Genomic DNA, 17,073 nt, shown 5'->3' on the forward strand with positions numbered 1-17,073 from the left:
AAGGCAGAGGCTTTAACCCTCTGAGCTACCCAGGCGCCCCTCCCACTCACTCTTTGACAGCCATATTGACCTTTATGCTAGACTCTGCACACCCCAAGCATGATCTTATCTCAGAGCTTTTGTAAATGCTGTTTCCTCTATGTGGAGCACTTTCTCAGACAGCCTTGCTTCTTCACCTGCTTTGTGTCCCTGCTTGAGAATTACCTGTTTGAGAGACTCCTCAGAACCCCATTTTTAATTGCAATTCCCTTCAGTCTTTAACCTCTTATTCTGCTTTCTTTCTTTTTTTTTTTTTAAGATTTTATTTATTTATTTGACAGAGAGAGAGATCACAAGTAGGCAGAGAGGCAGGCAGAGAGAGAGGGGGAAGCAGGCTCCCCACTGAGCAGAGAGCCCGATGTGGGGCTCGATCCTAGGACCTTGAGATCATGACCTGAGCCAGAAGGCAGAGGCTTAACCCACTGAACCACCCAGGCACCCCTGCTTTATTTTTCTTTATAGAACTTGTTGCTATCTACAATTTTTCTTTTACTCCATATAGTCAGCCTCTTTCCACTGTGTGCTTCTCCACCATCTTTAGGGGAACTGACTTTACCTGCATGGTTGTAACTTGGCTGCAGGCAAATTTGGAATTCCAGCTCCATGGAAGGGAAAATGGAATAAGAGCTCCTATGAACACACATTATTTCAATTATGCTCCTCTGAAAAGAAATTAGTAACCTAGCCATGCAGAGCTTTTGGGGGGACTTGGATAAACTGCTGCTGGGCAACTTGCCATAGTCTTCTACAATTTGTTGATTTAAAAAATTGGAAAGCCATCTGTAAAAAACATAAGATGTTTAAAATATGAAAAGCCATTTTGTAAGATCTTACAAATTATGATATGGTAAATGTTATTCCTGTAGAAATAAGCTGTGCCATGGACACACTTCTTGTGCCCTCAGAGGAGAATGTTCTCAATGTCCAATAATTTTGCTGTATTATTCTACTGTCTAGCATACTTAAATTTGGACTATGCCTTTTTTGTATGGTTTTCTTCTATTGTTTATAGAGTTTCTCGTTGCCATTTTTTCAACTTTTCAGGCATACTATATAGTCTATAAAATCTCCCTTTCTTCAAGGGTTGTTCTAACACAATCCTTTATTCTCCTACTTCAACGTGGATATATTGTACTTTCGTCCTATGGTATCACTGTGGGGTCTTGGGATTTCTGTTTATTAGACTGGATTCCATGTCTTTATCTTTTTAAATTTGATTCAGTTTTGTTTGTTTGTTTTGCTAGAGTACAGTCTCTAGCAACTTTGTAAGAAAGACTGTGCATCCTTGCCTTATGTATTTACCATCACACTTGGGTTGTTCCAGATTCAGAACCATTTTTCCTCAGTATGGTGAAGCCATTTGTCCCTTGTCTCCCTGAACCTAGTGTTGCTAATCAACCTGATGTCACTCTGATTGGTCTTCTTGGGATGTCTCTTCTCCCTAGAAGGCTTAAAGATCATCTGTGTAGTCTCAGTGTTCTTAATTTTTTTCAGGATCACTTCCATGTATCCTACTTGACTTTAGGAGGTTCTTACAAATTGGTCTCAGGCTTTTACAAATTGATCCCTGGAAAGCTTCATTTATATTATTTATTGAATAATGTTCTTACACCTGTTTACTCTCTTTCTTTCTCACTGGAAATTTTAATCAGATTTGGACCTCTTGGACTGATTCCCTGTGTTTCTTATCTTTTCTATAATACTTTAGCATTTTTCAAAATTTTGCTCCATAGGTTTTCCTGATAACTTTCAGCCATTCTACTTCATTTATTTGGATACTTATTTTTGTTCAGATTCTTTTTTCACAGCATCCTTTCCTTTTTCCTCTGTTTTATGAATGTAATACTGTCTTGACTCTATAGATGCTAGAAGGCTGGTATAATAAAACAATTCTAGAAGGTTGGTATAACCCTATCAAAAGATATCCTATTAACAAAACACCAAAAATTCTACAATATTCTTATATATAAATCAGGAATTTGAAGTAAATAAATCCAGCTGTTTATTAAAGAATAGTATTATATGACCAAGTGAATTTTGTCTTGAAAACACAAAGAAGAGGCCTTGATAATATATTCATCTGTATTAGGTCATATGAGAAAAATTGTGCGATTATGTTGATATGTTAAAAAAAAACCTCACTGTTAAAATTTCATATCTATCCCTGAGCACAACTGTAATGAATCAGAGTTGGAAAAGCTGAAGTAAATTTCTGTAGCATAGTAATCTATGTCTCATATCAATGACTAATATTAAAATCAATGGCCAGGGCGCCTGGGTGGCTCAGTGGGTTAAGCCGCTGCCTTCGGCTCAGGTCATGATCTCAGGGTCCTGGGATCGAGTCCCGCATCGGACTCTCTGCTCAGCAGGGAGCCTGCTTCCTCCTCTGCCTGCCTCTCTGCCTACTTGTGATCTCTCTCTGTCAAATAAATAAATAAAATCTTAAAAAAAAATAAAATCAATGGCCAAACATTAGGTTTTCTTATTATAATGTTGCACAAAAAAGTCTGCACTAATCACTATTACTATAATATACTATTCCTCTGGAATAGCTAGGTAATATAATAAGATATGGGGCATGCAGCTGGCTCAGTCGGTAGAGCATGTGACTCTTGATCTCAGGGTTGTGAGTTTGAGCCCCATGCTGGGGGTAGAGATTACTAAAAATAAACTGGAAAAAAAAAAAAAAGGGAAAGCTATAAAGTGGCAAAGTATTTGCAGGTGATAGGTCTGTCCTAAAATTCTAATGAATTAACACAAACTTATTTGAAATAAGACCAAAATGTAAGGAGGCAAGTTGCAAAAATCAGTGCTATAGCACTTTTCACTTATTTGACAGGAAATGATGAAAACCCAAAAATAACATTCAGTGTTTGTGAGATTATGAGGAAGTAACCTCTCTTGTATACTACTAATGGCACTGTTTATTGTTATAACCTCTTTGGGGGCCAATTTTAGAGCCATCAAAAGTTCTAAAAACATCCATATTCTTGAACCAAGCAGTTCTACTTCTAGGAATACAAGCTAAGAAAACAAATAAGTGGAAAGATGGATGAAGAAAAGAAAAAGATAATCCAGTAAAATAGCAAAAAAAGGAAGCAATTTGGGCGCCTGGGTGGCTCAGTGGGTTAAGCCGCTGCCTTCAGCTCAGGTCATGATCTCAGGGTCCTGGGATCGAGTCCCGCATCAGGCTCTCTGCTTGGCAGGGAGCCTGCTTCCTCCTCTCTCTCTGCCTGCCTCTCTGCCTACTTGTGATCTCTCTCTGTCAAATAAATAAATAAAATCTTTAAAAAAAAAAAAAAAGCAAGCAATTTAAATGACAATCCTTAGGACACGCCTTAATTATATCAAGACAACATAAAATATTCTGTAAGTGTTTAGAAAAACGAAGCGGCTCTCACTGTTGTGAAGAGTAGCTCCTGTTTCATAGTGAAGTGAGAAGGACAGGGCACTGATTAATACTGTTAAAATTATCAAAACAGATTTTGATAACACATGCCTACAGAGGAAGAGTCCACATTTTGTCTATGTGACAAAATGTTTATAGAAATAATTTTCTATTATGGCTGATGAGAAACAAATTTTTACTTGAGTGTATTTTTAAAAGTTTCTTTTTTCTATGAACATAGTTTTACCAAGAAAGGCCTAACGACAAAATGTCTCTAGACACATTTAAAGTGTCTTTCATACACACAGCAGTAAAACAGCATTAAGTAGTGATAGGAACATAGTAGATGAGGAACCAAAATAACTAGCATTATCCCAACTCTGCTAGTAGTTGTGTCACCCTGAATAAACATCTCAGCAACAGTGTACTCAACTGTAAAATGGCTACCTATCTGTCTCACCATGCTGTTGTGAAGATTGAGCAAAATAATGTGTATTTAAATGGTTTGAAAAATATAAAATACAATGAAAATGAATGATGGAATAATCAATATGATCACTTAAAATAGTTAAAAATGTTGGTTTGATCTCCTGATTTTTGCAATGTGGAGACAGAAATGATGATATGGAATTCAGATCTATAAACCTTTGCCCCAGAAGTCAGATCATAGCAAAATTCTAACAAAGTCAATAGACAGATTAAGCAATTAATTATGTAATTTTTCTCTGATGGATACCAAACAGTGCTAATACTGCCTCATCTTTCCTTTAAAGAGGCAATCAAGTTGCCTGAAATTCTCACTCTGATCATTCATATACTTGGGATAAGAACCCAAAGACTCCTATTAAAATACAGGGGAGAGAGAGAAGGAGGGAGAGAGAAACAGATTTTGATAACACATTTTTAAAATCATTTATTAATATTACTTTGAAAATTGGTTATTAGATTAGCCAGTGACTCATCTAGCAAGAAGAATGGGATAAAGGACCTATTCCTTTCTAAAATGTAAATATCTTTAAAGACCTTGAGGTTGAGGAAGTGGAGGAGGAGAGGAAGGACCAGATATGACGTCAGGCTCAGACCAAGAAAAGTGCTATAGCAGGAATCCTGGCTTAGAGAACAGTGAGACAGTCCTTGTTATCTTTACAACTCATGTAGGTCTAGTCTAACTATAAAACTAATAGCAGTAATATACTCACCAAAATAATTACTGTATATTTAATTCACTGATAAAGCATAAAGCTTATCTGCTATTGAATAAAATCTCCATTTACATATTTTTGGAACAACTACCATAATATATACATTCCCCCAGAGTTTCTCCCCTCTAGCTATAGTTATATAAAATACAATTGGGAATTTTATGATTTTCCCTCCTCTTTTTCATTGGCACATGGGGATGCTTATCTAACTATACAACTTTTACCTCTCACTGTGGCACTAAGCTAATTATAAAAGTCTTTTTAAATCTATTCACCTGTCTTTTGTTTTGCTGCCTAGCTGGGCCTTTTCCAAGCAGGCAGAAAATCTCCAATCAGTCAGTTATCACAACCAGAATGTGAGAGATTAGTGACCAAGAGAGAAGCAGCATCAGTTTACATCCTTTCAGGCAAGAGAATGATTTTACTTCACAAGCAAGAAATCTGAGGCTCCCTGACTTTAATTTAGAAAACCTGCAGTTAATAATCACGTTAAAGTTGGTTTTCCATGCCAGTTTTTGTTTCCTTTGTTGTTTTTACAATTTTAGTGTCCTTTGTGGTTACCAAAATTATTTGCTGGAAGGCATATATTAATATTTAAAATACTTACTCTATAATAAAATAGGTCTTGTAGCTTTGAAATATCTGAGTTAAAATATACTTTGAATTTTTTACAATGGCAATCACATTGCTTGTATTTTATCCAGAGTAGAATTTAGCAACTTTTTGATTGCGACCATTAATACACTGAAAACTCCTTTTTAAAATGAGGAATAAAATGGGTTTTTCATTGTAATCTGTCAACCCAAATACGGGACATACTCTAGCTGCTCTCCGCAAAAGGCCAATTGTTTCTTGAAGGAAAGAGAACTAAACCTGAAGTTAGAAAGTTAGCAAACCAAAAAAACCAAAAAAATGGTTCAAGGAACAGATGTGCAGACCAGGGAGAATTGGTACTGATTAGGTCAGGAAGCAGAGGTTCTGATGACAGCAAACTGAATTTGTTTTTTCGCCATAATTAAATACTTAATGAAAACAAATCTCATTAATGCCATAAGCCAAAAAGAAGTATAAGTGATCTAAAGTGATCTTAACATTTAACTAAAGGAACTTATTAGCTGAACCCACTTCAGCTGCTTCGATGTACTTCATGTGTGTTCACTTCATTGTGTGTTACCTGAGTCTACAGACACCTGCTCTCTTGAGGAGAGTGATTTGTGTGTGCCTGCGCATGTGTGTGGGGTTACTGAAATGAAATGTGTAGTCCAGCTAGGATGTGATGCCGACAGAATGAAAATACAGTGTACATGCTGTACATAGAAGAAAAGTCACAAGTGCATTTCTTGGTGCCAAAGAAGTTTAGGTTCAAGGTATTTTAGGTATCTTATTATGAAAATAGAATATTTGGGAGAAAAAAAATCCACAAAAGTCATGTTTGCTACTTCCATGGTAAGAAGAAAATATATCTATTGCAGACATGGATTCAGTTTCCTTTGGCTAAGTCTAGAAGAAAAACAACTGAAACATACGGGATGCATTTGCAAAATTTGAAAAGATATCTTTGCCTATACCAAGACTGCACTAAGACTACTGAACAATATATAGGTTTTCTAGATCTATGATACTAACTAGCCATTCTCAAGGCTGTGTTGGTTACACCATGTCTATACTTGGCATAGAAATTTTCATCTCTCTTCTTAAAAATACAGATAAAAATTTACCAGATTTTAACAACTTAATTTAAAATATTGCTTCTATTCTGTTTTCTGTCTTTGACATTATTAACTATGAGGTCTCATAGAAATGTTATTTAAAAAGTTAAAGGCAGGGGTGCCTGGGTGGCTCGGTCATTGATCGTCTGCCTTCAGCTCAGATCATGATCTCAGGGTCCTGGGATTGAGCCCCACATTGGGCTCTCTGCTCAGTGGGAGGCCTGCTTTTCCCTCTCCCTCTCCCACTCCCACTGCTTGTGTTCCCTCTCTCACTGTGTATCTCTCTGTCAAATAAATACATAAAATAAGAATTAAAAAAAAAAGTTAAAGGCAGTGCTGCCTTCAAAGGAGACACTAAATGAACTATTTTTTCCCAGTAAAACTAAAAGTTTTAGGGCCCTTTAAACCAGTTCGTTTTATGACTTTCTAAAAATTATTTCAGTAATTTTTGTTAATCATATAGTAACAGTAGTATAGTTAGAGGGTCATAGTACTTAAAAAATCAATAACCATGGAATATCCATAATTTGGTCAGATATTTAAGGATAAGGCATTATTAATTTATCTTTTATGAGCAACCTAAAAACAAGGTTATAAAATGCACATCCCAGTAACATTCTTAGCAGAAGAAAAGGTATCCTTATGGTTTGTCTCCAGTCATCTAAATAATGGATCTCCTCATGAAACAGCAAAAAAAAAAAAAAAAAAAAAAAAAGAAAGTTAGAAGATACAAAGCTTTTTTTCACATGAGACTTCAACTCTGAAGCCAAAATGATGCAAAAATCATATAAAAATTCAGAAAGTAGTCTTTTAAATGTGATCTTTAAAAGACCTATTTGATAGTAAAAACATCTCTATTATTTAAAATTCTCAAAGCAGTTCCTATCCGAAAAAAAATTGACAGTAATATTTTGTAAGTTTGCTTATAAATTAAAATGGAAGTTTATTATGAAAAAAACCTAGCATTTATGTAACAAGCTGGATGTTTTTGTTGGGGTGGTTGAGCTAGTCATTTCGTAGGGTTTTAAAATTGTTCATTATCAAAAACGACTCAAGGGTATACTAACAGAATTGAAGAGGTCATTTGAATCTTTTGCTTTCAGTAATCCCTGAAATATTTTAGGTGTACAGGATTTACTTAAAGTAAATTCAGTAAAGAACTGACGTATTTAGTAAAGAATATTTACTATCAATTATGAAAATAAGGCTCATATTGATAAAAATAAAGATTTCTTTGAATTTCAAGTAAACATTTACTATTTAGAACATGTCAGATACTGTGGTAGATGCTTTTATAAGGTCCTCTGCCTTAAATTTCCTGAATAAAGTGTGAAATCAAAAACTTTTCAGGTAAATAGTCTTTTAAATGTTAGATATAGCCAGTTATATATATACATATATGTGTATCTATATATATTCATTATATTCAACATATATATATTCATTCACACAGATATATATAATAAAAATTATACATTTTTATTATATATATTTTTATTTTTTTAATATATATTATATATCGATATATATCATTCACATATATTACTTTTTTTGGTTAAACAACTTGTCAAAATGGATGGTAGCTACCATTCTTGAAATAAAAAGATATATGTAAGAACCCCGCTGATTTAATTAATGCAAACCACCTGATTAAATACCTATAGCAATCTGTACTTCAGCGTTAAAAAGATCCAGCTGAAATATAACTTCTCTAATTCTGATCAGTCTAAGAACTATTTTCTCCACAGATAAAGGGGTCACTTTAAACACAAAAACCAGCGCTGTTTTCTGTGATTAGGTTACTGTAGCTTAAGTCTCAACACTAGAATTCCTCACACAGCTGTTAATTGTGGACCAAGGGACTGGCTGACATCTGCTTCTTGCTTATTTCATTAATGGTTCACTTCCAGGTCCTAAAAGAATTGTAGCCTTTCTCCAAAGAGAATGTCGGATGCATCTATGTCTGTCTTCTACATAGTTGGCTTGTTCTGGTTTGTCACTCTCCATACAATGCAAATCTGAGTAAACTCACATCTGTCACCGATCGACCCAATTCGTGGGCAATCTTTTCCCATCGACCTGGGGTCCCTCCTGGGAACTTAACCATACTTCTTGTCAGCTGGCTGAGGTCCTCTTCTGTCCATTCAGGTGCCTGCAAAAATTACAGAAAAAAGTAATTTTAGAGAATGTTCGCTGTAACATTTAATAAGCCTGTGAAACAAACTGGGCAATTTGCTTTCTACAAAACCAATACTATTAACATGTATCCAATAGTTTAGCTAAAGCTTTGAGCTGCATATTTAACATAAGAATGCAAAGCTCCAGCAGCCTTTTAAATTTTCCTATGTATACCAAATAAGAAAGCAGAAATATTGTGAGACCAGGCTTTTGAAGACCAAAAAAAAAAAAGGAGTTCAGTTTTGCATTAAGTGAGGAACCACTCTCAAAGCCTATGAAATGCATTGTGTGTCGTCACCCTGCTCCACAGATGCCTCCTACAAGGTTACTATAAAAGGTCTCCAAAGTTTTAAGAGAAATTATACCTAAAGTAAACAAAACACCTTACAAGTAAAAATGAAAATGTAAACAAGTAAATGTACTGCTTTAGAATCAGAACTGAAACAGAGATACTTTTTGTTCATTCTGTAATAAGACTTAACTCTAAAAATCGTGTATTTTCAAGAGGTTTAACTTATCAAATGTTAGCACTTTATAAAACTTAGAACGGAAAATTAGAAGTACCTACAACCGAGACTTAAAATATCAAGTCCATGCAAAGCAACACTTCATTTTTGAGAAGGTAAACAGCCCCTAAAAATTGATCTAATTGTGAAACTGAATGAAAAAAAAAATACCTTCAAGATTATAAAATCTTTTTTGCAAAAGCAAAAATTCTAAGAGCAAGCATATTCTCTGCATTTTATTCAGTACTACTTGGTCAAACCCAAAGCTGAGCAAACAACTCCCCCCCCAAAACAACACCCTCCCATTATTTAATAACAAATAACCATGTTACAATAACTTTACATTAGATTGTAGCACTAAACTACTCCCTACCAGAGGCGGCAACCACTGTGGTATTAAACAATACTACTCCAGGAGTCAGCAGAGAAATGGAGGAAGCCCACCTTATTTTCTTTAATTAAAAAAGAAAAAAAGAAAGAAGGAAACCTTTGAGACAAATACCTTTTCTAATCACCATTTCCGATAATGAACAGGCATACATCAGGCTGTTTGCATTACAGAACCATCAGCACAGAACAACAGTCAGAGGTGAGTGACCCCAGGGACTATCTCCACAGCTACAGCAAAGCTTCTCCCTGACACTAATCCTCCCTGTCATTCTCCCACTGTGCTCTAACCACACTGACATCCGCCTGCCTCACTGCAAGCTTAACGGGGCCCTTCCTGACTTTTTACTGTCTCCCCCAATCAATGGTTCAAGCGTGCTCTTTTCACCATGTCCAAATGGCAGCTTCACTCATAATCAAAGTGCACTGCCCCTGTTAAAGGGCTTTCCGAAAGGCTCTCCCATTTGCATTCATTTGCAAAGCAAACTACTTTTATTCACTTTGTTCTGCTATCAAGAATGTTCCCTGAAGCAGATAAATTGGCATAAATACAACCTGCCACTTAAGAGTCAGTAAATAATAGCCAATAGTAGGGAGGATTTTATCAATCATTCTATTTTGTATCCACTAAAAGCTGAAAGCCTCAAACATATTCATCAGTACAGCCGGTACCATACATGCATAAATTCAGTTCTATAAAAAGGTAGTCTCCATAGGGTATGGTCAGAATTTCTTTGATATTTAATGAATATCAGAAGTCTAATGCTCCATATCCAATAATCTGAAAATTTACACTGAAGGTTTTTTCTTTTTGCTTGTTTGTTTTAACTTTATTTAGGGGGAAAATATTATATGGACATTAGTTGGACATGAGTGGATTTCCAAGGAAATATTTTCATTCCTAAAAAAGCTGAAACTTTAATATTACACCAACTGACTTAAGAAATGCTCAAAGAGTTAATAAGAATTTAAGTTTATGGTAAAAGTCATACCAGGAATCATGAGGTTGACATTGCACAGAGATACAGTATCCAAACTATATTGTGTAACAATGCAAATTCACATTAAATCAAGTCATCTTACCTCTGTATTAATCATACAAACTTTTTAAGCAAAAAGTTGTCTAAAATATCAATACTGTAGCCATTGTGTCACATAGTAAACTAATTCTTTACAATAATTCCTATTTTTAATCCACTGGCTTTCCAAATACGCTGCAGACATGAATAATGGACATTAAAAATCAATCAGATTTTAATTCTTTGTTAATGAATCTTAAAGTACAGTGCCACTTTTTTTCTGGGAAGGAAAATTTTTAAGTATCTGGACTGACATTCTAAAAAATCATCTATTGCTATGACAATCTTTCCTTTTAGTTTCATAGTTATTTCATGGCTGTGCTTTTCATTATTAATATTAAAAAAAAACCTGGATCGATAATAACTAGGCCCATAATCTGAAATCTTTGAAAGAATCCTTTTAGCAATTCATTATTCTCTCTCCTACAGCTGTAAGGCACTTTGGTGAATGTGTAATTCCTCAGCAATAGTTAGTTGTGTCTTTAGAAGCAACAGAGCCTACTGTGACCCAGCTACTGCAGCAGCCACGACGGTGGCCATGGTGTGAATGTGTTCTCCTTGTTCTAATCTGGAGCCAACTGTAGCTGTGAAAGTCAAAGGAATGCATAAGCATACTGCTTTGCCACTTAAAACCATGTGTGTCCAATATTACTGAGACACTGGGCCAAAAATTCATCTCTACAGTAAAGTAATGGAAGACACCACATGGTGTGGGGACAGCTGTTGTGACTACACAAGCATTCCAATTTTGCATCAGAAAAGCCCCGCTCTGGGAATAAATCTCCATACTGAATAAAAAATAAGTAAGTTTTCAAATTATTCAATATTTTTATGTAATGACCTCAAAATATATCTACTAAAGTAAGAGCTGATATGAAAATTTAAATTGTATTCCCAAATAATATCCCTTTGGGATAGATTTTTATCATAAAACCACATAGGTTCAAAGATTTGATGTCTTTGAAAATCCTCACTATTCTTGGGGGAGAGGAGTTGGAAGCTGTATGGGAAAGCACACTCTATTTTTTGAGTAATCTATACATACCTTCCCCCTCACAGCTGTAGACCACAAAATGTTAATTACTAAGTATCATGCAATTTATTAGGTACTGAAAACTTATGGCCAGTTTAGAAGAAATTTTATATGTATTTATTTATATTTTCTTTAATGAGAAAAGGTCCATTTCTATCTGATAGATATTGAAACTCCCTAATGAATATTTCTATTGAAATGACCTACTGATGATTATTATTTTATATAATTACAAAAGTTATAATTTTGGATTCAACAATGTTTAGTAGATTCAGCTCAACTCAAATTCTTAGACATTTATTTAAGAAATAATGTCCTTGCAAAAGAGTATCACCACTTAAAGTATCAGATATATCAGATATATCAGATAATGGATACCGAATAATGCGAATGGTATATCTAATAATCTGCTACCTTCCAAATCCATGCTCTATAGTGACTTTGTGTTTCAGGATGCATATTTGATGTTCACCTCTACAGTTTTCCTTTCCAATTTAAAAACTGAGCAGTTAAGTACCCTTGACTATTTATATGCATAAATTGTATGTAAAGACAACCAAACAAAATAATTTAAAAAAATCACTTCAAATGTCTTTTCACTCTTAAGAAGAGAAGCTCTTCTTTAAAGAATTTCTTGTAACTTCCCCCAAACTGTTGTTCCAAGGTTGTGACCCTTCAGCAGCAATCACTTCATGTTGTGCCCAGAAATGTCTCCTCATCTATGAGTTAGCTATCTTCCCCAAAAGAGAGGTCTACCTTTGGACCAGTTACCCTAAAGTGTGGCCGTGGGCTGGTGCCAATCTGCCAACAGTTTGTTACCCATCTGTGACAAAGTAAATCCATAAACTTGAAGTAAGGGTTAGAGCCAGAAAATTAAAACTGCCATAACAACCAAAAATGCTTCTTCTTCTTCTTCTTTTTTTTATTAACATAAAATGTATTATTTGCTCCAGGGGTACAGGTCTGTGAATTGCCAGGTTTACACACTTCACAGCACTCACCATAGCACATACCCTCCCCAATGTCCATAACGCAACCACCCTCTCCACACTTCCCTACCCTCCGCAACCTCAGTTTGTTTTGTGAGATTAAGAATCTCTTAGGGTTTATCTCCCTCCCGATCCCATCTTGTTTCATTTTTTCCTTCCCTATCCCCCCAACCCCCCCCAACTCTGCCTCTCAAATTCCTCATATCAGGGAGATCGTATGATAATTGTAATGGAATACTATGCAGCCAACAAAAGAAATGAAATTTCTTTCTTTCTTTCTTTTTTTTCAACGATGTGGGTGGAACTAGAGGGATTATGGAACTAGAGGTATGCTGAGTGAAATAAGTCAATCAGAGAAAACTCTTTCAAACAGAATATAAGCCAGTAAAATGTCAAACTACCATGGCGGGTCACATTAAGTGTGAGCTGCATTCTTCTTTGGCACAATAGGACTACAGATTGGTCAGCAACAGATGGAAATGAAAATGTTCTAAACTGGGTGCCTGGGTGGCTCAGTGGGTTGGGTGACTGACTCTTGATTTTGGCTTAGGTCATGATCTCATGGGTTGGGAGATCGAGCCCCACATTGGGCTCCATGCTCAGTGGGGAGTCTGCTTGAGATTTTTTTCCCCCCTTCCTCTGCCCCTCCTCCCAACTCGTATGCTCTTTAACCCCCCTCCCCAAAACTAAAAATATTTTAAATCTGGTTCTTTACTAAAGATAGCTTAGAAACTTTGGTCAAGACAATGCATGTAGTTCAAATTCCTCTTTACTTCCTCTCTAGGGAGCAACAGTAAATAAATCCCCCTGGAGAAACGGACATAGGTATGTTTGATCCAGTCTTTTAAAAAATATTTTATGTCACTAAGTGTTGTGGTGATTTGATACACAGTAAAATACAATACAGCAGAATTACTCTGAGATAGGAAAGAGAAAATTGTAATAGGCTTCAGGTGGAAGATGTCTAGGATGTTTGAGCCATAATGGGATGACCAGGGTGGCTTCAGCAAAGTGGGGCAGGGAGAGGAGATGTGGCCAGAAAGGTAAGAAGGTCAAATCACATAAGGACTTCGAGGCCACTGCAAGGATGCTGGCCCCTTTATTCTGCATGACAGAAAAAGCTACTGGAGGGATTTTATTTTATTTTATTTTTTAAGATTTATGTATTAGAGAGAGAGTGAGCACAAGCATGGCATGGGCAGGGGAAAGAGAGAATCAGAGGGAGAGAAACTCAAGCAGATTCCCCACTGAGCAGGGAGTCCAATGTGGGGATTTTTTTTTTTTTTTAATATTTTATTTATTTACTTAGCATGAGAGGGGTGTGGATCAGAGGGAAAAGCAGGGACCCTGCTGAGCAGGGTCCCCATGAAGGACTTGATACCGGGACTCCAGGATCAGGACCTGAGCTGAAGGCAGTCACTTAACCAACTGAGCCACCCAGGCACCCCCGATGTGGGGATTTGATCCCACAATCCTGAGATCATGACCTGAGCCACAGGCAGATGTCAGGTGTCTGAGCCACCCAGGTGTCCCTGGAGGGATTTTTTTTTAATTGAAGTATAATTACACACAACATTACATTACACACATTACAATAGTTTTAGATGTACAACACAATGATTTGATATTTATATATATAGTTGACCCTTGCTTGAACAACATGGGTTTGAACTGCATGGGTCCACCTACACACAGGTTTTCTTTTCTTTTCTTTTTTTTTTTTTTTTAGTAAATACAGCACTGTAAATGATTTTAGTAACATTTGTTTTCTAGCTTACTTTATTGTAAGAATATATAATACATACAAAATATGTGTTTTTAAAAAACTTTTAAAAATTTATTTTATTTTTTAAAAGATTTTACTTATTGACACAGAGAGAGATCAGAAATAGGCAGAGAGGCAGGCAGAGAGGGGAGGAAGCAGGCTCCCCACCCAGCAGAGAGCCAGGATCCCAGGACCCTGAGATCATGACCTGAGCCGAAGGTAGAGGCTTAACCCACTGAGCCACCCAGGTGCCCCTAAAATTTATTTATTGACAGCAAGAAAGAGCATAAGCAAGGGGAGTGGCAGGGAGAAGGAGAAGCAGGCTCCCTGCTGAGCAAAGAGCCCAACGTGGGGCTCAATCCCCGGACCCTAGAACCATGACCTGAGTTGAAGGTGGACACCCAACTTACTGAGCCACTCAGGCACCCCTAAAATATGTGTTAATTGACTTATATTATCAGGCTGGGAACTGGTTGCTGCCACTCTGGAAAACAGTGTGGAGATTCTGGGCAATCATAGGCTATTAGTAATTTTGGGGGAGTCAAAAGATACAAGGTTTTCAACTGAGCACAATATGTGCAGGTGGACTGGTATCCCAACCCCCATGTTGTTCAAGAGTCAACTGTATTAAGAGATGATAACATGTTAACATGTCACCATTTATAGTGATAGAATTTTGTTTTCTTGTGATGAGAACTTTAAGAAAATTATTTAAATTCTATTTAGTTAACATGCTGTGCAACATTGATTTCAGGAGTAGAATTCAGTGATTCATCACTTACATGCAACACCCAATGCTCATGACAACAAGTGCCTGCTTTAATACTCATCCCCCATCTAGCCCATCCCCCACTCACCTCCCTCCATCACCCCTCAGTTTGTTTTCCATCCTTAAGGGTCTCTTAGGGTTTGTTTCCCTTTTTTCCCCTCCCACATGGTCATCTGTTTTGCTTCTTAAATTCCATGTATAAGTGAAATCATTTGATATTTGTCTTTCTCTGACTTATTTCACTTAGCATAATATACGCTAGCTCCATGCACTTCCTTGCAAATGGTTAAGATTTCATTCTTTTTGATGGCTGAGTAAAATGCCATTGTGTGTGTATATGTACATACACACACACACACACCCTTTTTAAAGAAATTATTTATTTATTTTTTAAAAGATTTTATTTGTTTATTTGTCAGAGAGAGTGAGCACAGGCAGACAGAGTGGCAGGCAGACGGAGAAGCAGGCTCCCTGCTGAGCAAGGAGCCCGATGTGGGACTCAGTCCCAGGATGCTGGGATCATGACCTGAGCTGAAGGAAGCCGCTTGACCAACTGAGCCACCAAGGTGTCCCTAAAGAAATTTCTTAAAAGATTGTATTTATTTTAAGAGAGACTGAGCGATAGAGTACAGTGGGAGAGGGAGAAGCAGACTCCCTGCTGAGCAGGGAGCCCAACTCAGGGCTCCATCCCAGGACCTTGGAATCATCACCTGAGCTGAAGACGGATGCTTAACCAATTGAACCACCGAGATGCCCCAATATACCACATCTTATTTTTTTTTCCCCTGCTTTTTTTTCTTTTTTAAAGATTTTATTTATTTGTCAGAGTGAGCACAAGCAGGGGGAGCAGTAGGCAGAGGGAGAAGCAGGCTCCCTGCTGAGCAAGGAGCCTGATGCAGGACTCGATCCCAGGACCCTGGGATCATGAACCCAGCAGAAGGCAGATGCTCAACCAACTGAGCCACCAAAACATCCCCATACTACATCTTCTTACGGACATTGGGGCTCTCTCCAAAGTTTGGCTATTGTTGATAATGCTGCTATAAACACTGATGTGCATGTACCCATTTAAATTAGTATGTTTGTATCCTTTGGGTAAATATCTAATAGTGAGTAAAATTGCCAGATTGTAGGCTAGCTCTATTTTTAACTTTTTGAGGAATCTCCACACTGTTTTCCAGAGTGGCAGCAACCAGTTCCCATTCTCACCAACAGTGCAAGAGGGCTCCCCTTTGTCCACATCCTCGCTAATACCTGTTGGCTTTCATGTTAATCTTACCCATTCTGACAGGTTTGAGGTGGTATCTGATGAGAACTTTTAAGATTTACTCTTAGCAACTTTCAAATATGTAATACAGTATTAACTACAGTTGTCATGCTATAGATTATATCCCATGACTTATTTCGTAACTAGAAGTTTGTACCTTTTGAACTCCTTCATCCATTTCAACTACTCCCTACCCTCCCCTTCTGGCAACTACCAATCTGATTTCTGTATCTATGAGCATGGTTTTTGTTCGTTTGTTTTTGGATTCCAGTATAAATGAGATCATATGGTATTTGCCTTACTCTGACTTATTTCACTTAGCATAATGCCCTCAAGGTCCACCCATGTTGTCACAAATGGCAAGAATTTCTTCTTTTTTTTATGGTTGAATAATTGTGTGTATACACACACACACAAATACATATGTATATTTTATATATATTTACATACATAATACATATACACAGCACATTATTTTCCCCTTTCATCTGTCAATGAACATTTAAGATTATTTCCATATCTTGGCTACTGTAAATAATGCAGCAGGAAACATTGAGGTGCATATAGCTTTTTGAGTTAGTATTTTCAGTTTCCTTCAGATAAGTACCCAGATATGGAATTGCTGGATCATATGGTAGTTCTATTTTTAATTTCTTGAGGAATCTCCATACTGTTTTCCATAGTGCCTGCACCAATTTACCTTCCCATCAACAGTGTGCACAAAGGTTCCCATTCTTCCAAGTCCTTCCCAACACTTTTTTT

The 17,073-nt window shown here is 36.7% G+C and overlaps 1 protein-coding gene across 1 annotated transcript in view; it reads right to left on the bottom strand.

Moving 5' to 3' along the window:
* DNAJC1 (DnaJ heat shock protein family (Hsp40) member C1) overlaps nt 1-17,073 on the bottom strand; it is a 228,442-nt gene that overhangs the window by 23,537 nt on the left and 187,832 nt on the right. The window contains exon 9 of the mRNA XM_044228968.1: nt 8,371-8,490. Within this exon, the coding sequence (XP_044084903.1) occupies nt 8,371-8,490 (120 nt within the window). The remainder of the gene's footprint in view (nt 1-8,370; nt 8,491-17,073) is intronic.

The sequence above is a fragment of the Neovison vison genome, chromosome 12 (assembly GCF_020171115.1).
Source record: "Neovison vison isolate M4711 chromosome 12, ASM_NN_V1, whole genome shotgun sequence".
NCBI lineage: Eukaryota > Metazoa > Chordata > Mammalia > Carnivora > Mustelidae > Neogale > Neogale vison.